Source organism: Urocitellus parryii, chromosome 1, assembly GCF_045843805.1.
Source record: "Urocitellus parryii isolate mUroPar1 chromosome 1, mUroPar1.hap1, whole genome shotgun sequence".
In the NCBI taxonomy this organism is placed as follows: domain Eukaryota; kingdom Metazoa; phylum Chordata; class Mammalia; order Rodentia; family Sciuridae; genus Urocitellus; species Urocitellus parryii.
Genome location: NC_135531.1, coordinates 273,559,539 through 273,581,237, shown reverse-complemented (window position 1 = coordinate 273,581,237; position 21,699 = coordinate 273,559,539). Strand labels below are relative to the sequence as shown.

The 21,699-nt window shown below is 41.0% G+C and overlaps 1 protein-coding gene across 1 annotated transcript in view; it reads right to left on the bottom strand.

The window, feature by feature from the left end:
• The window catches only part of Daw1 (dynein assembly factor with WD repeats 1), a 29,689-nt gene extending 8,312 nt beyond the window's left edge, over positions 1-21,377 (bottom strand). Inside the window, exons 1-9 of the mRNA XM_026396269.2 lie at positions 21,310-21,377; positions 18,523-18,667; positions 17,017-17,075; positions 15,361-15,483; positions 11,462-11,561; positions 7,878-7,985; positions 5,614-5,720; positions 4,404-4,506; positions 3,559-3,673 (exon numbers count right to left, since the gene is read on the bottom strand). Coding sequence (XP_026252054.2) covers positions 3,559-3,673; positions 4,404-4,506; positions 5,614-5,720; positions 7,878-7,985; positions 11,462-11,561; positions 15,361-15,483; positions 17,017-17,075; positions 18,523-18,667; positions 21,310-21,377 — 928 coding nt within the window. The remainder of the gene's footprint in view (positions 1-3,558; positions 3,674-4,403; positions 4,507-5,613; positions 5,721-7,877; positions 7,986-11,461; positions 11,562-15,360; positions 15,484-17,016; positions 17,076-18,522; positions 18,668-21,309) is intronic.
• Positions 21,378-21,699: the final 322 nt, after the last annotated feature.

The following is a 21,699-nucleotide window of genomic DNA, read 5'->3' as shown; positions in this document are numbered from 1 at the left end:
TATATATATACACACACACACACACACGTGTGTGTGTGTTATTTTATAAATATATAGATATACAGATATATAGAGATGCCATGTGTAGTTGTTATGGGCCAGGCTATATGGGTAGTGACCAAACAGACTCCATCATACCCTGAGACTCCACATGATGTAAAAACTTCTTTTCCCATAGAAAAGCCCTGCCTCTGTACTCATCAACAGTTGCTCAGCTAGCATGTGTGGCAACAAAAAAAAATGGCAATTCTTTTACAATGTAAAATTGTTTTCTCTTTGGTTCCCATTTCCCTTGGACAATGTACCATGTCAGAGATTGACTATCTAGATGTTAGTAACCTTCTTTAACTTGAACTCGACTAGGGACGTTTGGGCCAATCCCTTTTCTGCTTATGATTTTAGATCTCATGACGCTTGTTTATGGTTTTGAATCATAGCAACAGCCACTTATGATTAATGTGATTTTGGACTATAAAAGGTATACTCAAACCCAGGGACGGGGTCAAAGGGTGTTGACTTGCAGCCTGCCCTTTGGCCCGCCAGCTTGCTTTAAGATCAACTAAGTGATTTATCGCATTCTCGCTTTAACATAGTGATTAAAGGTATAACCTTGGGCCAGGGTTGTGGCTCAGTAGTAGAGCACTTTGCCTAGCATGTGTGAGGCACTGAGTTGGATCCCTGGCGCCACATAAAAATAAAAACAAATAAAATAAAGGTATTGTGTCCTTCTACAACTTAAATTTATGTATATATATAAAACCTATATTATAGTACCAAGTATACTTATGTAGGAGTTGACACAGACATAGTATAGAGTCACACAAGGCTAAATGAGAGGCATCGCATAGCACCATACATGGTTCCAAAAGAAATGACAAAGCTTCAAAGATGCATGCTTTTCAAATAAGTTCACATACATGCCAGGGAAGAATCACACACTGAAGTAAGGCAGGCACACGCATTGGCATGGTCCTCAGGAAGAGGGCATACAATTGGTGTCAAGGGGATGATGCACAGTGCAGTGTCATGTGCGGTTGTCCTGACATGGCAGAGACAGTGTGGTTGTGTGATACTGAACTCTGCATCAACTGGATGGGGCTGGGGATACCCAGCTAGCTGATAAAACATTACTTCTAAGTGTGCACTTGAGGGCATTACTGAGTAAAGACATCCTCGCCACTGCAGGTGGGCATCACCAATCTAGTGGGCCCGGCAGAACAAAAAGGCAGAGGAGAAGTGAACTCATTCTCCCTTCTCGAACTGGACATCCATCTTCTCTGGCTCTTGGTCATCAGAGCCCCCTGGTTCCCAGGCCTCTGGACTCCAAGACTTAGACCTGTAGTCTAGTTCTCAGGTGCTTAGACTTGGACTGAGATACATCTGGCCCCCTGGCTCATAAGCTTTAGACTTGGACTGAACTACAGCATCAGTTTTTGTGGTTCTGCAGCAGGCATATAGCATGTGGTGAGATTTCTCAATTTTCATAATCCTGTGAGTTAATACCCATAAAAAATCAATATATATAATCTATAGGATATATATCCTATTGTGCTGCTTTTCTGGAACCCCTAATATAAGTATCACACGTGGTTGTCTGGGAATGATGCAATACTAGGTAGCATCGTAAGTGGAGGTCAATGACAGGACAAGGTTATCAAGCCCTCAATAGCGTGTAACGTCACACATACAGTGGAGATGAGCAGAATATCAAGTATCACACAGGGTATCAGAATATCAAGTGCTCAAGGATGTGACATATGAGTACACTGTTGTAGCAGATTTCAAGGGATGATGTGCACATAATGAAGAATGATGCTTTTCTAAGGGAGATGATGCAGACATAGTGGGGCCTATAGATGTGTTTGTCAGGGAGAAGTAGAAACATTATAGCATCATACACAGGTTTCCAGGAATGGACTCACATGGTGTAGTATCATACATGGTTATAAAGAGGAAGTGTAAATTAAACAGCACAGTCAGGTATATAGGTTATCAAAGGGATAACACAAAGTTGGTGTAGCTTCATACCCAGTCATCAAGTGGATAACAGAGTCATGGTATAGCATTATCTGTAGTCTTTGGAAAGATTATAAATTACACGTGGCTCTCAGTGAGATGATGTGGATATAGCACAACATCTCATATGACTTTTGAGAAGATGATGCAAGTGTTGTGAGTTATCATACATGGCACAGCCACCAACAAGGTGACACAGACAGTATTATATCTATGTGGTCATCAGGGAAATGATGCATACAGAATGTAGTACCTCACTTGATGATCAGGTGATGGCATGACAGTCATAGTCATCAAAGAAATAGCTTAGACGTTGTCGTCATCAGCCGCTATCAAGGACATGAAATGGATATGACCTAGCATCACACATGGCTTTAATAGATGAAAACATAGAGGTATGATTTAGATATTCAGTGTCCCCAAAGACTCATGCATTGAAGGCTTGTTCCCCAACGCAGCAATGATCACAGGTGGGGCTTTTGAGAAATGATTAGATAACAAGGGCTCTGACCTCAGCAGGGGTAATTCACTGACAGATAATTATCTGACGGCATATGGGAAAGTGGTGGAAACTGAGGAGGTGGGGCCTAGCTGGAGGAAGAGGTCCCTGAAAGGGTATTTCTTGTCCCTGATTGATTCCATCCCCACTCCTTCCCTCTCTCCCTCTCCCCCCTCCCCCTCCCTGTCTCCCTCCCTCTCCCCCTCCCTCTCCCTTGCTGCTTCCTGGCTCTCAGGATGTCATGACCTGAGCAGCCTGCCTGCATCACACCCTTCCACCATGATGTTGTGCCTCACCTCAAGCCCAAACCAATGGAGCCAGCTGACCTTGGACTGAAACTGCGAGCCAAAATAAAGCCTTTCTCCTCAAGTGGCTTATGTCAGGCATTTTGGTCACAGTGATGAAATTCTGACTAATATACATAAGGTAGCATAACATGACTTTTAAGGGAATAATACAAACACAGTATATAACAACATATGGTCACACATGCAATGTCACACATGGTCAACAGTGAGATGGCATAGTATAGTATCACATAAGGCCTTCATGACATTGAGGTACTCTTAGTATAGCAACATGTCTGTGGTTATCAGTAGGATGACTCATACATCACATAGAATTAATGAGACAGAGTATAGCATAGCATCATATGTGTTTATCATAAAGATATTCTTGACAGAGTGGGGCAGAGCACAGTTATACAGAGATAGAGAAGACTTGTTATGGTAGCATCAGTGGTGGTCACGTGGATGAGGCAACATAGTGTAGCATCAAATATGGTCACCAGGGAGGTGATCCAGAATAGAGCATCACATGTACTCATTATGGAGATGACAAAGACTTATACATGTCTATGTGGTTATCAAGAATATGACCAGATGGACACACTGTGGTGACACATTCAGTCATCTGGGATATAAGGCATATATAGTCTTGTCATAGCTGATCCTCAGGCAGATGATCCATGGTGTACAATCACGCATGTGTATCAAGCAAAGCAAAAATTCCTCCATAAATTAAACAGTTAACAGATTACCTACCATCAGCTGAGGCAGTTGCAATAAGCTTTCCAGTGTAATCAAAACAGCTGTCTAGAATTTCATCATCATGGCCTGTTAAGGTTGCCACACATTTCCCATTGGTGGCATCCCACAACTGCAATTAAAGAAAACAAAAACTAATCTCATGTATAAAATGTGATGGTGGCAAGGGGTCTTCATGACATGCTATGGGGGTGAAATAACTGAGCCAAAATTAGGTATTTTGTGTATAATTCTCACTTGTTCCATTAATTTTACCTTGATGATGACCAGAGACCATGGCCAACCATCTGGCAAGACACATTGGTCACAGAGAGGACCAAAGTCAGGCATTTAGAACCTGCCACAAATTAAGAGAAAAATTCTTCCAGTGTATACTTTAGTGATTGGAGTTGAAGGGTCCTTTTTTTACAGGAAGGACATCATAAGAAAAGGGACTTGATTCCAAAATACAATGCCGGAAAATGAACGTACATGATAAGATTATAGCACATTTGATAATCAAATGGTAATTCCAGAGGATAAGCCATTAGCAACCATGTCTATAAGTGCAGAAACCTAAGAGGCAGGGATATACTTACTAGAGCCTCCTAGAGGGCCATACTAACCAAAGTATAATAAATAAACAGCAGGACATTAGACAAAAATAATGTGCTTTTTTAAATCAGAACTTTAAAACATTAGAAGCAAGCAAAATTGTTTTACCACCTCATAATTCCTTGCAATTTGGGAAATCAGAAACTTGACATAACGCTTACCAATTATTATTTATGAAATCCTCTCTTAATTTTATGTTACCTCTGACTTGGAATACAGATACAATGTGAAGCATGTCTTGAGCTCACCATGCAGGTCTTGTCCATGGAACCAGTCAGTATCAGCGAGCAATCCCAACTGAATAAGGCACTGCTTATCTCTGCACAGTGGCCAATGAGGGTGAACACCTTCCTGTAAATGGGGAAAGGACCAAATTTGCTGAAAGATGTGTACACAAATAATGAAACCAAGCCCATCTGTGTGAAATAATTTACATTTCGGTTTTTAAATAATAATATCTTTTATGACGAAACAAATATTGCTATACTATAGCTCAATAGGAAGCTTCTAATTACAGATCAACAAAAATGCACTTAAATTTTAAACAATCAAAGATAACATTACTGTGTCAGTAATTTCACTTAACATAATGTTCTCCAGTTCCTTCCATCTTGCTGATTGGATTAGAACATACTGTATACATGCACTGAAATATCACATTGTACTTTATAAATATGTACAATCAAAACATTTTTTAAAAAATGTAACATAATTTAAGGCAACATTTCAAAAAGGAATAGGTAACAAATAGTGAAAGCAAAATGAAACTCTATAGACATGTCCTGACACCAATGAGCAGACCCCTGGTTGTTCAGAAACTACTCATCAGAAGACTGACAGGCCCTTCTTTCCTCTCATTTCTCCTTGAGCAAATCATGGTCAGTACCTCTGATAATGAGCCCCTCTATCAAAATGCAGACAAGTCCAACCATGGAGTGTTCCAACATAAATATGGTAATTTAGTTAACTTCTTAGCAACTAGGAAGTATATTGAAGTCCTTGGACTAAATTAAATCTGGGAAATTGACTATAGGTTTTCTTTATGCATGATACTCACATCTACCATAAAAAACAAGTCATTGAAATTTTATTATTTAATACATGGGATAAATAATAGCTATGTACCAGGCTACTGCTAACATTCTCCTTTTCTACAGCTGTTTGAAATTATTTGCTCAGAACTCTGAGAAGGTGCTTATTCTGTGGATAAGAAATACCATTAGAGAATAAATTAATTTATGTCGTTAATGTGTCCTATTCCTGTAGAATTCAAAGCACAGTATTCGGTACAAGGTAAAACCAATAAAAAATATAAGTTCTTCTTAACCCCCTGAACCAGGTTTAAAAATTCATTTTTTCTTATTGGAACATATTATTTAAGCAGAACAGGGTTTCTTTGTGGCCCATTCATATATACATAAAAATGCAATGTGATCAATTTCACTTCTCAAGAATTACCTCCCAGTAGAAGCATCCCACACTGAAACTGTGTGGTCAAAGGACCCAGTGATGATTCTGTTTCCAGAGGTGTCAAATGCCAAGGAAATGATTTCTGCCAAATGTCCCTAGAAGAAGACCAGATATTGTCATGCATACCCGTGGATAAAACAGTTCCACAACATCATACTCTAAGAAGGAAATGCTAGAGGAAGCAGAGCCATAGAGAGAGAGAAACAGTGGCTGGCTGTGGGCTGAGAATGCACAGTGTCTACAAACGGGCTCAGGTTTCTTTCCGGGATGATAACAATGTTCTAAAAATTGATTTCCAAATGGTTATAGAGTTCTATGAGATTATTAAAAATCACTGCCTTACATTTTAACTCAATGAACCTATAGAAGGAGGGAAATGAAGAAGGAAGGGAGGGAGGGAGGGAGGGAGGGATGGAAGGAGGGAGGGGCTGTGTTTGGGGAAATTAGGGAGCTTCTTTGTCATTATCTTGGAAGTGCTAAAAGGATCGGTTTCTGATCTATCTAACATTAGATGATGGGCAAATCAAAACCGTGTATGAACAAATTTAACTTTAAAGAAAGAAAGTCTTCAAAACATACAAGAAACAGATCAACAGACACCTGGCTTTTGGCCTGAACTTCCCTGGTTACAGTGTGCTGCTAATGTGTGTGGTTTGGATCCGGAACGTTCCCAGAGGGGCTCCTGTGTTGACAGCACAGTTCCCAGTGTGGCAAGCGTCAGAGGTGGGGCTTTCAGGGGGGAAAATGGTCATGAGGCCTGTACCCTCAACAGTGGGCTAACCCATCTGATGGAGTTGTAGTGGTAAGTGTAAGCAAGTGGGTGTGGCTGGAGGAAGTCACTGGTGGGTTGGGGGGTCTTGGGGACTCTATCTGTCCCTGACCCTTCTTCACTTTCTGCTTACCAGCTGCCATGAGCTGAGCAGCTTCCCTCTGTCACTCCTCCAGGCCTTAATGTTCCTACCCTGCAGCTGGCCAACCGAGGACTGAACCTCTGAAACCATGAGGCAAAATAGACCTTTTCTTGTCTAAGTTGTTCTTGTCAGGCATTTTGGTCACAACAATGAAAGGCCAGCTGGCACAGGGGGACTCCAGTGTATGAGGCGTGGGAAGAAGCCTCTCCCTGGAGCAGACCCTGCAATTCTGATGAGCCTCTCCTCCCAAGTTTTCCTAATTATTTTAGAAAATCAACACCATCATATTTTTAAGTAACAAAGTATTGCAAAAGTTCATTTTCAAACTGATTTTCTGGTTGATTCCAATGACAAAAGTGAAACGTGGCTGAATGTTAGAATTCTGAGCTCACAGTGCCCTCGGCACAGTCAGGAGGAGGAGTCCCCTCAGTTGAACTGCGGGTACTAACGGCTTTTCCAGCCATTTCTCCTGAAAATAGAGGCAGTGAGGGAGCAGGGGCCCTGGAAATGTGACATCTGAGGTCAGAGCGCGCACACGTCGGTGACACTGGGTACTCAGAGTTAAGGGAGCCTTCGGTGTTGCTTTTCAGTGGGGACCTCTCTTCTCTTGTTTTAGTCCATCTATTAACTTCCTTAAGTAAAGAATCATGCTTTTTATATTTATTTATAGTTTTGAAAGGATAAGAACATTGGATTTTCCGTGTAGTTGTTCCCACTTATTACAGCATAAATAGGTCCATTTTGTTGTGGTCACATGGGTCAGGGCAGGACAGAGGGGAGGGCAGAGGACAGAGGAGAGAGAGGAAACAGGCCTGGGGAAGGTGTGTGTGGTGGTGACCTATCAGCACCATTCTGCAGGCCCTGCCTTGGCCTTTCTTCCCCTGTCCCACCCCCTGGTCATGGGACTCTCCCAGGAGAGCTCAGAGACGGGCAGGTGAGGGGAGTGTGGACACTCGCCCCCGTAGGGAATCTTCTGCAGGGACCTCCAGGGCTGCCTCTTCCAAACAGGGCCAGCCCGCCTACTTTTTTTTTAGCCACAGAGACTACATGGGTTCAAAGCTATGGTTTGTGTTTTTCAGAATAAAAGTCATCAAAATCAAAGCTCATCTGGCTTTCCAAGTCTGTTGGAACAGTCAGCAAGCCAACCGCAGCACTCCCCCTGCAGTGTGAAAACTAGTGCTTTGAGAGCATCTTCTAACAGCACTCATCGTAACAAAGACACAGATAGAAAACGAGGACAAAGACAGGTGCGTGAACATCACGACACACAGACACACTGACACACGGACACACGGACACACCGACACATGGACACACAGACACATGGACACAGGGACACACCGTCAGGGTGCACATTTCCTCTCCGTTCTCGATGTTCCACAGCTTGGCCGTCGTGTCCATGCTTCCAGTAGCCACCAGAGTGCTTTGGGGGTTGAACGATAAGCACACCTACATTGTATGAAATGGAAGGAACTTTAGAAGATTAGAGGTTCACACTGTGAATTCTCTGTGGCCTTGCAATGACCTTGGCAGATTCAGTTTAAGTCTTTGAGTAAATAACAAAAGGTCAGGTACAGGAAACCCTATGCACCAGGCCAAATGGAACCAGTCCCCACACCTCAGCTCAGGCTCAGAGGGGCATGGACCCTCTCTGACACTTTTTGACACCAGAAGAACAACAGCAAAGCCACCTCCCTCGACTTTCAAGCTGTCAGGCGCCCGTCCCTTGTTGCTGGCATCACGGTCCTTGTGATAACGTCCCTCACCAAAGGACTGTGACACTGGCTCACACTGCCCATTGCACACCCTCGGTGGCCTTCATGTGGGCAATACATCCAGTACCCCTGGTCCTCTTCAGTACCTGCCCCTCTGGCTGCACCCTGCACCTTGACATCACCTTCTCTAGAAGATTCATCACCAACTCACCAATTGATGGGCCCCATTTCCCAGTACTTCAGCCTTCTCTCTCATGTTCCCTCCCTTCTTGCCACAGACTCTTTGACTTCCCTGAGATCCCGAGATCCCTGCCTCTTGCATTCTATCTTCCATATTCACCTGACACCCAGGAAGCAGAGCTCCTGCCAGCAGCCTCCATGTTTTCAGTTCCTACCTTCTTTCAAATGCACCCTCCAACCAACTCTGAACATGAACTTTTGTCCAGGGTTTTAATCAGTCATCCACCTTCCTGCCTCATCACTCTACCCCGGCACCTAAGAAAACTCATCGGTCACTGGTGTGGCTCACTCACGCCTCTGCCCCAGGGTCTCAGCACCACCGCCCACTGGGTTAAACTTGCCTCTGGCTCCACCTTCTCCTGTTGCCACTCTTGCCCCCAGTCTCACCCTTACTCTCCCTCAACAGTCAACCTGGCCTCTGACTGCTTCCTTGAGAAAACTCTCCTTATGGCTGGGAGCTTCCTTCCCTGGCCCACTCTAGAACCCCCTTCCCTGGATTTCTAGGGGACATGTACCTATCAGCTGTCCTTCTCTCTTGACGAGATCCTTCCCAGGGGCCTGTCAATATGCTTGAGCTTTTCTTACTTGAAAGCACATTCTCCTGTGACCCTAGGTGCCCATTTCAATTACCTTTTCCCCTATATAACCAAGTTCCTTGGAAAAATGATTTACCATTACTTTTTGCTCATCTTGGACTCACTCTTCAATAGTCCTGACACTGCTGTGGATGGGTCCAATCCAAAGGGCTCTGTTGGTCTTCCCACTTAGCCTCCCTGTTGCTTGTGGTGTGGACTCCTTTGTTTCTGATATCTGTACAGCTTTAAGGTTCTCTGCTTTCTCCTCTTTCTTCTCATTTTGTTTTGTTTTTCATTTGTTGTTGTTGGGACAGGGGGGTGTATCAATTAAAGGTCTGTCGTTTTTATATTTCGGGATTCTGTCAGCTCTTGTCTGTGTGTCACCCTTCCTCTGGCCATTTTCATGGCTCTGTGGATCCTAATGGTACCAGGAGACCAAGGCCCCTCCCCAGACCTCACTCGCCAGTTCCAGCCCCAAAGAGCCAACAGCCAAATGGATGCCTGTCTGGGAATCGCACAGGCATCTTTAATCAACCAAAGACTCCAGATCCTATGAATGCAAACCTGCTTCTCCTCAATGACATAGAGTTAGTGAGTGGCACTACCAATCACCCACGCCCCAAATCAGGGAATCACCCTGGGTGCCCCTTTTCACTCATGCCTCAGACTCCCTTGGTAACCATGTGGTGCTCCCTCTACTCCCTTACATCTCTCACACTCTTATCTGCCCCAGGAAAAGGTTGCATCACCTCTCATCTGGCAGCAGCAAGGTCCCCCACTGGCCTGTATGTCTGACCTCACCCACCTCCCACCTTTCCTGAACACCACCACAGTCTTCCCAGAGAGCCAAGCTGAGGTACCTCCTCCCAGCTGCAGAGCTTCAGCAGAGTGGCCTGACCTCAAGACAAACCCCAAATGTCTCAGGTTGGCATAGGCCCTCTACAAATCTACAAGTTGGCCTTTGCCTGTCTCTCCCATTTCATCTATTCCTGCCTGGTGGTCTAGCTTTGACTGGGCTATTGGTGTGCCAAGGCCCCGGGGTTCTTCATCCAGGCAGCTGGGCAGAACTGGGGATCCTCACCCATCACTCAACTCCCCGCAGCGGGTAGCACACCCCCAATAGCATACTGTGTGCATGCCTTCACAGGGACAGTCAGGAGGTTCTGCTGTCATCACACAGCTGCCTGAGCTCCCGGGCACATGCATGTTTGCACACTCCTCCAGGCATTGGCCAGCGCTGCTCCCTTGCCTGCAGTGCTCATGTCATCTCTCTAAGTCTTCCCTGAGCTCCTTTCCTGGCCAAGGATACAGATACTTGACAGCCCAGGCCCTCACTGAACCCAGCCCACTTCTCACTATCTCAACACATCTCTGCACTTACTCACCGATGCTTCTACTCCTCTTACTGAACTGCAAAATCTCTGGAGGACAATAACTGCATCCTTTCCTGATAGGCCTCCTGAGGCCACGTTTCACATACAGTTAATAGTGGGAAACGATGGGAAATTATAACTGTCAGCCTAAGAACTCTATGTAAAGAAAACCTTTCAAAACTCCAAGGAAGTGTAGAGATGTGCTGCTCTCTACAAACGAGATTATGTCCCTCTTTGACCTTAAGCAAGTGACTCGCTATGCCTCCGTGTCCTCAACTGTGCTTCAAGATGGGCAACCTGCCTCTTAGGGTTGTTAGGAGGCACCATTAAGCTAGAATATGTCACAGTCTTAGAACAGTAGCTCCTAAACTATGAGCCCCTACAGGGTCATTTTACAATGTCTTCCTGTAGTACCATGTCTTCCTGAACTGTACCTTGCGGGATAAATATACCATGAACTGGAAGGATGAGCGTAAGTTCACTCCTAAAATAAGCAGGTTGCTTATTTTTAAGTTATCCATATAATGCCAATTAGCTCACTAATTGTTTTAAGATTTTAACACAGAAATGGTCAAGGGCAAGGACCCCCCCCCAACTGTGAAATCTATTTAGAGTATCAGAATATTTATTCAAATTGGAGTTCTAATGATACTCGGAAAATAATAAGCCTAAATATGATGTTAAAAGTTGTTTTAAAGCTATTTTAATAACATCATCAGCCTTTATTGAGTCAGTTCTTTAAAGACAAGTTAATGAAAAGATAAAGCTGAATATTATACTCACATATTTATCATATCACAGATCCACTTAGTACAAAATACTCTTTGACAGTACCTGCAGATTATTAAAACTTAAGTCATTTTTAAATTATATCACCACCACCATATAAAATCCATGCAGACTAAGAAAATACTGGGATAGAATTTGAAAATTAATTATAAAAGTAGAACTCATACTCTCATAGTGAAATCCTAAAACAAACAGCAACATAAAATATATTTCAAAATGTTAAACATACTCACTATTTCTGCTGTGTGCCCCCTAAAAGTATGGTAACATTTTCCTGTTTCTGCACTCCACAGTTTACAAGTCTTATCAAAGGACCCAGTTGCGATTTTGTCACTGCAATTTTTTAAAATAAGAATTTTAGAAACATATTTAGTCACATTATATGATACACTGAATATCAGCACATGGATATCTATCTATCTACTTAGAAATGTACTTCACTTTTAAAACTGTAAGCGACCCTGTATCAGTGGATGACCAAATTAAGGTTTAATTGAATGGCATCAATTTGTATGTTCAATGTTAAAGTTTTTATATTAAAGGAACAAATATATTTGTTTGGGATTATAACAGTTTTTGAAATTAACAATGAATATGGCAAAAGCTTCATTCAGAAAATTAGTAATGTGGATATCAATAATATGTAGAATCAGCTGTATCAGCACAGAAAAATTCTGCTAAAAGGTAACACTGAATTTAAAAGAAGAGAAATAAAAAGATATAAAGCCAATTAACCAAATGCTAACAAAGTTTCGAGAAGTTTGGCAGTAAGTAAGTAAGTAAGTAAGTAAGTAAGGGACTCCTTGGAAAAACAACACCATTATTACTCATGTTGTATTTTTGAATTCTTTTCAAAGAGAAGATCGGTAAAGACTGGAGTCTTTTAAACTGAAGGCTCCCAGTTGACCCCAGGGCGGCTCTCCTGCCCCCACCTAAGGGCTAGAGGTAGATTCACTGCACTAACCTTTGGTCTTGGCACCAAAGCCTTATCTTTTATTCCTGACCCATACTTAGCCTTTATAGCAAGTCCTCAAGATGTTCACCCAGTTGGGTGAGCATTTAATGTGTAAGTTTGTTGTTCAAAAGTGCAGGGTCCTTAAGACCCAACACATATCCTAAAGCAAATTATAAATACCCGGCCCAGTGGCCGAGTCTCTGTTTGCCCAGAGTAACACTGAAGTCTTGCTTTCTGCCTCTGTTCCCAGGTCACCCACATAGTGTCTCTGCGGTCTCTCAGACTAATGGAAAGCAAGGTGTTCTCTATCTACACCCCAGGGCAGTGTAGACAGAATGTCCTGGGGAGCCACCACAAAACATCCAAAGCCCCTGTCACTGAAGGCTGGTGACCCCTCAGTGTCAGACTGGCTTTCTCCTTGACATCTTGCTGTCATCTTTATGTTGTCACGGCAAGTTCAATGGCCTGCGAGTTACCTCAGTCCGTTTTCCATCCTTCCTACCCTCAAATACATGAGACTCAGGGTGGCCGTTATTTCTTGACTGATTTCTGTTCTGCCACAAACTGTTCTCTACCCATGTTATAAATATTACTCATGTCAGCATTTTTTAGGATTATTATATTGAATCAAAATCACTCCTGACCCAATGTATAAAAGAAATAAACACTAAATCAGTGGAAGTGTCCCTCTATCTCTGTTTCTCTCTCTCCCCCCCCCGCCCCCACACACTCCAACTTATTCTTCGGTGGCTGGCTAACTCTGCTGAAACCCACAGACCATGAAATTCAAAGATACTGCATTAGCAAATAAATAAATCATCAAACTGTGAAAACTATTTACATAACTGGACAAGAGAGATTTTCATCAGGGACTCTTGGTAGAATCCAACAGAAGGGACAGAATCTATTCTGCCCCATTTTTTTTTCTCAGAAAACTTTGTTCTCAGAAAGATGCCAAAAAATATCACATCTGTTAAGTAGACTATTAAAGAATATCATATTATATTATAGAGAATTGAAATGCAATGAAAGTAGGAATTATACAGTGAACCAGTGTAATTTATAATTTCAATAAATTTTTCACTTCCACAAGTTGGTATAATAAGGTATTATAAAAACTGTCATTCTCTGTAATGTAAAAATACATAAAGTTAAATTTTCTGTAATTTAATTGCAATGTTTAATCATTTTAATGAACAACTAAGGTTGATTGTACAATCACAATTCATGTGTCTTGAAAAGTATTACATTTTAAAAAGACACAATATCATTAACAACCTGGATATTAATTGTTTTAATTGCAGTATAAAATCTCTAAGTGCATCAAATTTTATAAAATTCCTCTCTCTTCTTCCACTCTGTCAGGGAAGTTTTCATTGCCCCCTGAGCAGAGTAATGGCCCTGCCTCCTAACCCATCTCTCTGCCTCTTGCCTCAGGCTTCTTCCCACCACCAAACCCCTTGACCCCTTCCCTCTGCAGAGCAAGCCCTCTAAAGAGCAGTCCTTGCTCCCCTTCTGTGTTCAGAAGCCTTCTAAAGCTTCTCGGGCTTGCAGAACAGGGCTCCCACTCCCAGGAGGCTCCATCCTCACCCCCTGTGACTCTCCAGAGGAAATTCCACTGGAGACCTGGAAGCTGAGCGGGCCTGAGGACTCCACACCTCACAATCCTGAGCTGCTGACGGCCCCTCCCAGGGTCCTCGCCCCTCCTCCACCTTCCACCGTCCAGGTTTAGGCTTTAGTCCCACATCACCTTCACAGACACTTGAACCAGGAGAAATCATAGTCTTCTTCTCCTCTGGGCTTTTAAACCACTTACTGTTTTGTCCTAACTCATTGTAAATGAACCATATTTATTGAACAGCTTCATTAATGGAAAAACTAACTTTAAGTGAACAATCATGAAAAAAATATTTTAAAGTTACTTTTGATATTTGAAAATAACAATCTTCAATTTTTTTTTTACTCAAATGAGTACGAATATACACTTATTTGCCCATCTCTTGACAAAAGGCTGGGGCCCTTTGATTACAGGTCAGCTAATCAGAGTTCATCATCTGTTAAGAAATTCTATCAAAACTCTACAGTTTGTAATTTTCTTCTCTTTAAAATTGAATGAGAAACTCAAAGAATTTAAATATACTCACAGAACAATCTGAGTAGAGAATTTTTTATTATTTATTTACTTTGTACCAGGGATTGAACCCAGGGACGCTTACTCGCTGAGACACATACATCCCCAGCCCTTTTTTTAATTTTTACTTGGAGACAGGGTCTTGCTCAGTTGCTTAGAGCCTTGCTGAGGCTGGTTCTGAACTCACAGTACTCCTGCCTCAGCCTTCCAATCTGCTGGGATTACAGGTGTGTGCTCAGTGCCCGGCTCAAGTGCAGAATTCTTCCATATTTTCTAATTTGACATTGATCACTCTACAGCTTCATTTAGTAACAATTTTTTCCAAAGGTTTATCTGATCTGTTTCTGTAGAAAACAACAGCTTTCTTTTCACACTCACGTGTCATTAGTTTATGTAGTATTTCAATAATTTGTGTAATTAAATTCCAGTACATGAGTACATACAACTAGCCCTGGATAGGCTCATACCCTCACTGTGGAAGAGACGAGCTGGGGGATACCTCACCAGTAAAACACCCAGTGCCAAGGCATCAGTAGTACACTGTGCAGAAGGACAGAACACACTGCACACTTGCTCTGCTGCCTCAGCCAAGCAGAGGGTGGTGTTTAAGAACCTCTGTTCTTCTCAGCACAGTTATTTAGCATGCTACCCATGCATTCTTTTCTACCTGGCAAGAATGAAAATTAACTCAGGCATGTTATATGGTGCATTTTCACCTCATCTCCTCCAGAGCCACCTGCCCAGTGCTCTACTCATTCATAGGAACTTCCTCCCGGAGACTCGCAAGGGCCAAGACAGTGTTGCTGAACATGAACTCCAGCTCCCCCCTTCCCCATGGTGTGATGCTGGGAAGGGCAACAGAGCTTGACCGTTATAAAAATAATACCTATCCCAAAGGCTTTTTAAGCACTGAAGGAGGAACTGAAAGGCTGCTAAAGCACCTAACAGGCACTCAGTACATTGCAATGCACTGTCTTCCCTTCGACCCCTAATACACAGAGGAATGAACTCATGAATTGAAGGAGTAAGTGAATGAGAGAACAGACCCGTAAGGATTGTTGAATGCTATGGCGTAAACCACGTTCCTGTGACCTTCCAGGGTGTGCAGCTCCTCTCCAGATGCAGTGTCCCAGAGCTTGCATGTCCGGTCATAGCTCCCCGTGATAAAGCTAACACAGAAACACAGACAACACGCAGGATGGCAGTATGTTAACAGAGGCTTCAGATTTCACTGACAGGATAATTCCTTTGTTTTGCTTTTTCTCAGTGGAAATCATGTATGCAGAACAACAAAATTAAGAACAATAGTTAAATCTTTTGACTTAGAAAATTATCTTTATCCCAACCAATAAAAGAAGTCCCTATATAAAATAGGGGTTCTTCTAACAATGGTTACCCTCCATTATCTATATATTCTTACACTGTTAAACAGGATATATAATGAGCAGTAGTTTATGAAACTCTGCATCTATCTCTGTGACAGCATCTTTCTCACAGTTTTACAGATCATACAATTCCCACGTTGCCCTTGATCTTCCTTCCCCCTCACACACACTCCACACGTGCACTCTCAGTAAATTCTACTAGTGCCATCTCAAAATACACCCTAATATGTATACAAAATATACCCTAATACTTCTCTCCAGGTCCATTACCTTCATCTCTTGCTTAAACAAAACCATTCTCTTCTAGGCATTTTCCTTCTGGTTTCTTGTCTGGATTTCCTCCATCTTTTGCTAGAAACAGACCTGTATGTGCAAGTCTACACATATGAACCATAGGCATTGCTATGTGTTGAACTATGTCCTCCTGCAATTTTTATACTGAAGTCCTAATCCCCTGGTATCTCAGAATGTGATTATTTGGAAATAGGACCATTGCATATGTAGTTAGTTAAGAGGAGATTATATTGGGTAGAGTAAGGCCCTAATCTGGTAGGACTTGTGTTCATATAAGCAAGAGAAATCTGGAACCAGGCAGACACACAGCAAGAACATCATGTGAAAATGATGACCTAATAAGGATGGTGCTTTAATTGCCAGCAAATATCCAGGACAGAGGTGTGGGGCAGAGTCTTCCTCACAGCCCTCAGTAGGAGCCACCTTATCCTGGGACCTCTAACCTTCAGAACTGCAAGCTGATACATTTCTGTTGTGAAAACTGCTTAGTGTGTGCTGATTTACTATGGCAGCCTTAGCAAACCAATCAGGTGTAATTACATTCATGTTCAAGGGTCCATACACGCCTTCTACCCCACCCGTCCTACCTATCACCTCAGATTGTAAGCTCATCAAGGGCACTTCCTGCACATGGGCTTGACGGTTCTTTTCATCACACCCCCAAAAGTAAATTACCTGCTCTGAATTGTCAGGTCACAACCAGCCACGATGATGCCTTGTCTGCCCTACATGCCAAGGCCAACGTGGGATCTCCCCAACTGACCTATTCCTGAGTCAAATTCTTCACAGCTATAATATTTCTGAGACCAGTATGCTTTCTACCTAAGATGCTACAAATATTATAGGAAACTTACATTAGAAGAGAAGGAGAAAGTGCTTACATGTCTCTTCTATGTTCAGTAGGACACAAAAAATCACAGAAATGAATATATTAGCTACTTAACTAACTGGAATGTTTGACAAACACTTAAAACATTTTTATCCCTTGATTATTAAAGATTGGAAATAAAAAGAGAAACTTACCATGAACCTGATTTGTTAAGTGCGACATTAGTCAATGGTAATATGTGTGCTCGGAGAACCTTCAACAGAAAAAAAAAACACCATTTATTTTGGATTCAAACCCAATTAAGTTAATTTTGACTTTAACTTCCAACAAATAAAAACTTTCAATGTTGTTTTAATTATATGTAATAAACAGACAATATTCAATATCCTAACAAATGAGGAAAAAAGTGCACCTCCTATTACTAAGACAAACCAAACATGTGGTACTTACAGATAATTACAGAACACAATTGTGTTTTCCATCAGTACCAATTTACCTTTAAATAATTTATAGCTATTAAATAAGATAGCAAATTGCACTAATTCCTAATATTTTTTACAAATTGCATATTGTTTAGTGTGTATATATATAAACATACATATAAAAAGTATTATAGGAAATACATCAAATATCTTTCAAAGATGTTTTTACAATGTATTATTGCTTTCTGAGTTCTAAAACTCCTTTACAGTCTATAGATATCTTATTTATCTCTCATTCCCTATGGTGTCTAGCATACAGTGGTTGCTTAATGAATATTCATTGAATTAATATTCAAAAATTGAATAATCTATTAATAGAGTAATTATCTAGACCAGGAAAGTTCTATATCTGCTCTCAAAATGTAACTATTAATAGTGCCGATTTAACTATGAAAAATGTTCCCTTTGGATGATAAATTACAGGATCACTGTAGCAACAGAGCTCACATTAGTAGTTAGACAGTGCCACCTGCTGGACGTAAAGATATTATAAAAATAGCTTCATCCTTCCAGAAAAATGAAGGACTGATGACCAAAGACCTGGATACTTTATATCAGATAGAGGAGAGCATAAATACTAATTATATTTATCATCATAATTATATTTGAAGCATTAAAATCAGTGTGATAAGAAGGAATTTTAGAATAAACTAAATTTAAAAGTTTTAAATAAAAAACTGTTTTTAAGAGTACTAAAATGACCACATTTGTTATGATTTTAATTTAGTTATCAAAACTACAGAGAAAAATAAGCATATCTATATACTTTAAATTATATGATTCATATTAATAAATAATTTACTGAATATTAGTATAGTTTAGTTGACATAAAAGCAGAAAATATGAAATGCTGATATAATATGAAACATGACTTCTTAAAATTACTCTGAAAGATAATTTTAATAATTTATTAACTTAAAACCCCTTTATGGTAATAACCCTTTAAATTTATCATTATAAAGGGTAGCTAAATTACTTATAAATATTCATTTACTATCTTAAGAAATAAATGTTGTCTTTTACTCATTTATTCAATAAGCAGTTATTGAAACAATCTTAGCAAATGCTTGAGGCACTGAAGCAAACCACAAGGAAGAATCTTTCTTGAAAAAAAACATATTTTTAAGGAAATAGAAAGCTATTTACAGGAAAAGAGTTCATAAAGCATCAATTACTTCAACAAAACTCTTCCCTCAGTGATTTTTAACCAGGCCTTACCTTAAACAGGTAGAAGCTGTGGTTGCTGTTCTCTCTGAGCTTCTCCTGCAATCTCTGCACCAAGAGGCTGACTTGCTCTGTCCGTGAGGCTGTGATCAAAGGTTCTGCTCTCTTGATCTCTTCCACCAAAGCACTGACATCAGTACTGAAATTCACCCCCCAAAATATTTTCATGTCAAAAATTGCACATACATTCATTACATGAAGAACTGTTTTTGCTTTATGAAGCATAACATTTATATGTTCTTAAGAATACCAGCCTGTTTCCAAGAGATTTCTGAAAAGTATCACTCACATCAGTCAGGAGCGTAGTGGCACAGAAGCAAGATGCTTGGACTTTCTTTTTTTCCCTTTTTTTTTTTTTTTTTTTGGTAGACAGACACAACACAATGCCTTTATTTTTTTTAATGTGGTGCTGAGAATCAAACCCAGGTCCCGACCGCGCTAGGTGAGCGTTCTACCCCTGAGCCACAACCCCAGCCCAAGATGCCTGGACTTTCTAGAACATGTTTCCATAACTGGGACTTTTCTCGTGGAGGGAGTGCCAAGACTCTGGGGAGCTCACAGAGTGCCATGGTTTGAATGTGTGTTTTCCCTCCAAAGTTCATGTTGAAATTGCCAACACAACAGCACTGAGAGTGGGCCCCCAGGCAGGGAGGAAGTCACGAGAGCTCAGACAAAGGATTTTATCCCATTGGCCCTTCTGCTCTTTGCTGTGAGGACATGGCACTCCTCTCATCCAGAGCATACAACTCTATGTGTACAAAAAAACTTTTACCCATTGACTCTGTCTCAGCATCATCTCCTAAAATGTGATCTCTGGTAAGCATCCCCTCCCCTCCTCTTAAAAAGATTCCCTAAGTTCCATTCTTATGCAAGGCAAACCTGTTTGTTCAGTTGCTTGTTGAATACCTACCCTAGCTTAGGCCCTGTGAGTATAAAATATGATCCCAACTCTCAAAAATAATTATGTATTTGGAAAAGTTGTGAATATTTTGAACAGAAATGAATCAGAGACCATTTATAACCATTATATGGATAAACTCTGAGCTATGCAATTATCAAAAGAATTGTATTTTCATAAAAATTAAAACAATAACAATGCCTCTTGGAAAGATTGTGTGAATCCAGATTGCTATCAAGATCTGAATTAACCAAATACCTAATCTGGACATCCAGTCCTGCAATATTCCAATAGCTACATTCTTATATAATAACTTCAGTTTGTCATCTATAATGCAGGTATTTTTATAATGACAAATATTTCCAGATTCTTGGGAAAAACTAGAAATAAGATCCATACTTTATAACTTTGAGATATTTACTTTCCAACACTATCACACCTAGATTATCATGAGTGAACAGCCATGGTTGTAGGTGGCCACCACTTACACCTCCTCACAGCATGGTACTATCCAGTGGCAGCCCAAGGAGAATATCAAAGCATTTAGAGCTCCTACATTTGCAGCCCCACGAGTCCTTTATGAATCACCCAAGGCTCTATGCTTCTTAAACATAAACCGTGTTTTTCTTGAATCTCCAATTGGAAATTACTCTCTCATATACAAGTTTAGCTGCACCACTCAAATGATGCTCTGTTTTCTACAATTTATTTCTCAAAACAAACAATATGGCCATTGAGGATACAGATTATGATTAGTGACTGTATCGTTTCTTATTAAACCTAATGGAACTGTGCATGTGGGAGAAGCAAATATTTCACTGCAGACTAAATAAAGAACATCTAAAAAAATTCTTGCATGCTAGCAGAGTCACACAGATCAGTAATAGATTTCATTTATAAAAATAAAGAGTGTTAAACAAAGATCATTGTAGATGAAATTAAATGGCATATCTGTATCACCATTTATTCTTTGATTTTTAAAAATACCTATTGAGTAACTGCTCTGTCCTAGGCACCTAGACTAAGGTTGGACCCTACTTAGACTGGCATCCCCCAAGTCATGCTCAATCCTCACCAGGACAAATGTCCCCTTAAACAACGCAACCCCCAAGTGGCAGCAGCTCTATGACCAAGGGAGCCCTCCCTCTCCAGCTGTCATGCCACTGGGCTGATTTAAAACTGCAGTGCAGCCCTGTGTGTGAGAGACCCCCTGCTGTCTCAGGCCACAGCTCTAAAGCACAGTATATTTGTTCTTTTTTACCCATTGAGAATATTTTCACCTATCTAGTCCTAATTTGGACTCCCACAGTTGTAAACACTACTCATATCTCTTACAATGGAGATTTGCACAGAGATCTCCTGAAGGGAGTGAATTCCAGGCATTATGACCTCACAGATCTCTTCCGGGCTCACACCGGGTTTCAGAGATCAGGGCTCCTGCCTCTGCCCCATGACAAATGATGGGCAGGAACCTAAGCAATCAGCCTCATGAAATATTTCCTGAGGAAAAAATAGGCTCAGTAATATTTTTTAAACTCAACAACCAGTACTCCTTAGATAAGTTAAAGTCACCAAAAATAAGGAAAGTCTAAGAAACTGTCACAGCCAGGATATAATCCTAGATAGGATCTTAGAAATAAAAGGGAATTAGAGAGAAATGAAGGAAAACTGCATACTGTGCACTTGAGTTGGTAACAATGCACCATTTCTGGTACAGCAACTGTGACAAATTTCCCAGACTAAGATCTTAACAACTGGGGAAATGGGGGTGAGGTGCAGGGAACTATAGTTCACACACATCCACGCATCCTCCGACATTAGAGTTTTCTAAGAAAGTGCAGGTATACGAACGAAATACATGCTGCGTTATAAAGGTAACTTACCTAGGGCTGAGCTCAAGCAAATCTATAGATCTGGTCTTTAATTCCCCACTTTTTTCATATTCCAGCATAATTCCTATAAAAATAAGCAAACATGTTATATAGCACTAAGGGTGAAACCTATGGTAAAAGTTAATCTACTTTGACATAATGTCTTTCATTTTCATTTTTCAAATGTTAAAGTTTTCATCATAAAAAGCATGAAATGATGGCTGGTTCTAAAACAAGGTTGATTAGACTAGTTCTTTCCCTTCCAAATACCCTTAAAATTGTCCAACAGACAATAATGAAAATAATTGACAGCTGAGGAGAAAAGGTGGCCTGGATAGGGGCCCGACCTCAGGCTTGACAATATGGGGAGCCTTGTATCTCCCATACTCCCCCAAACTGGGG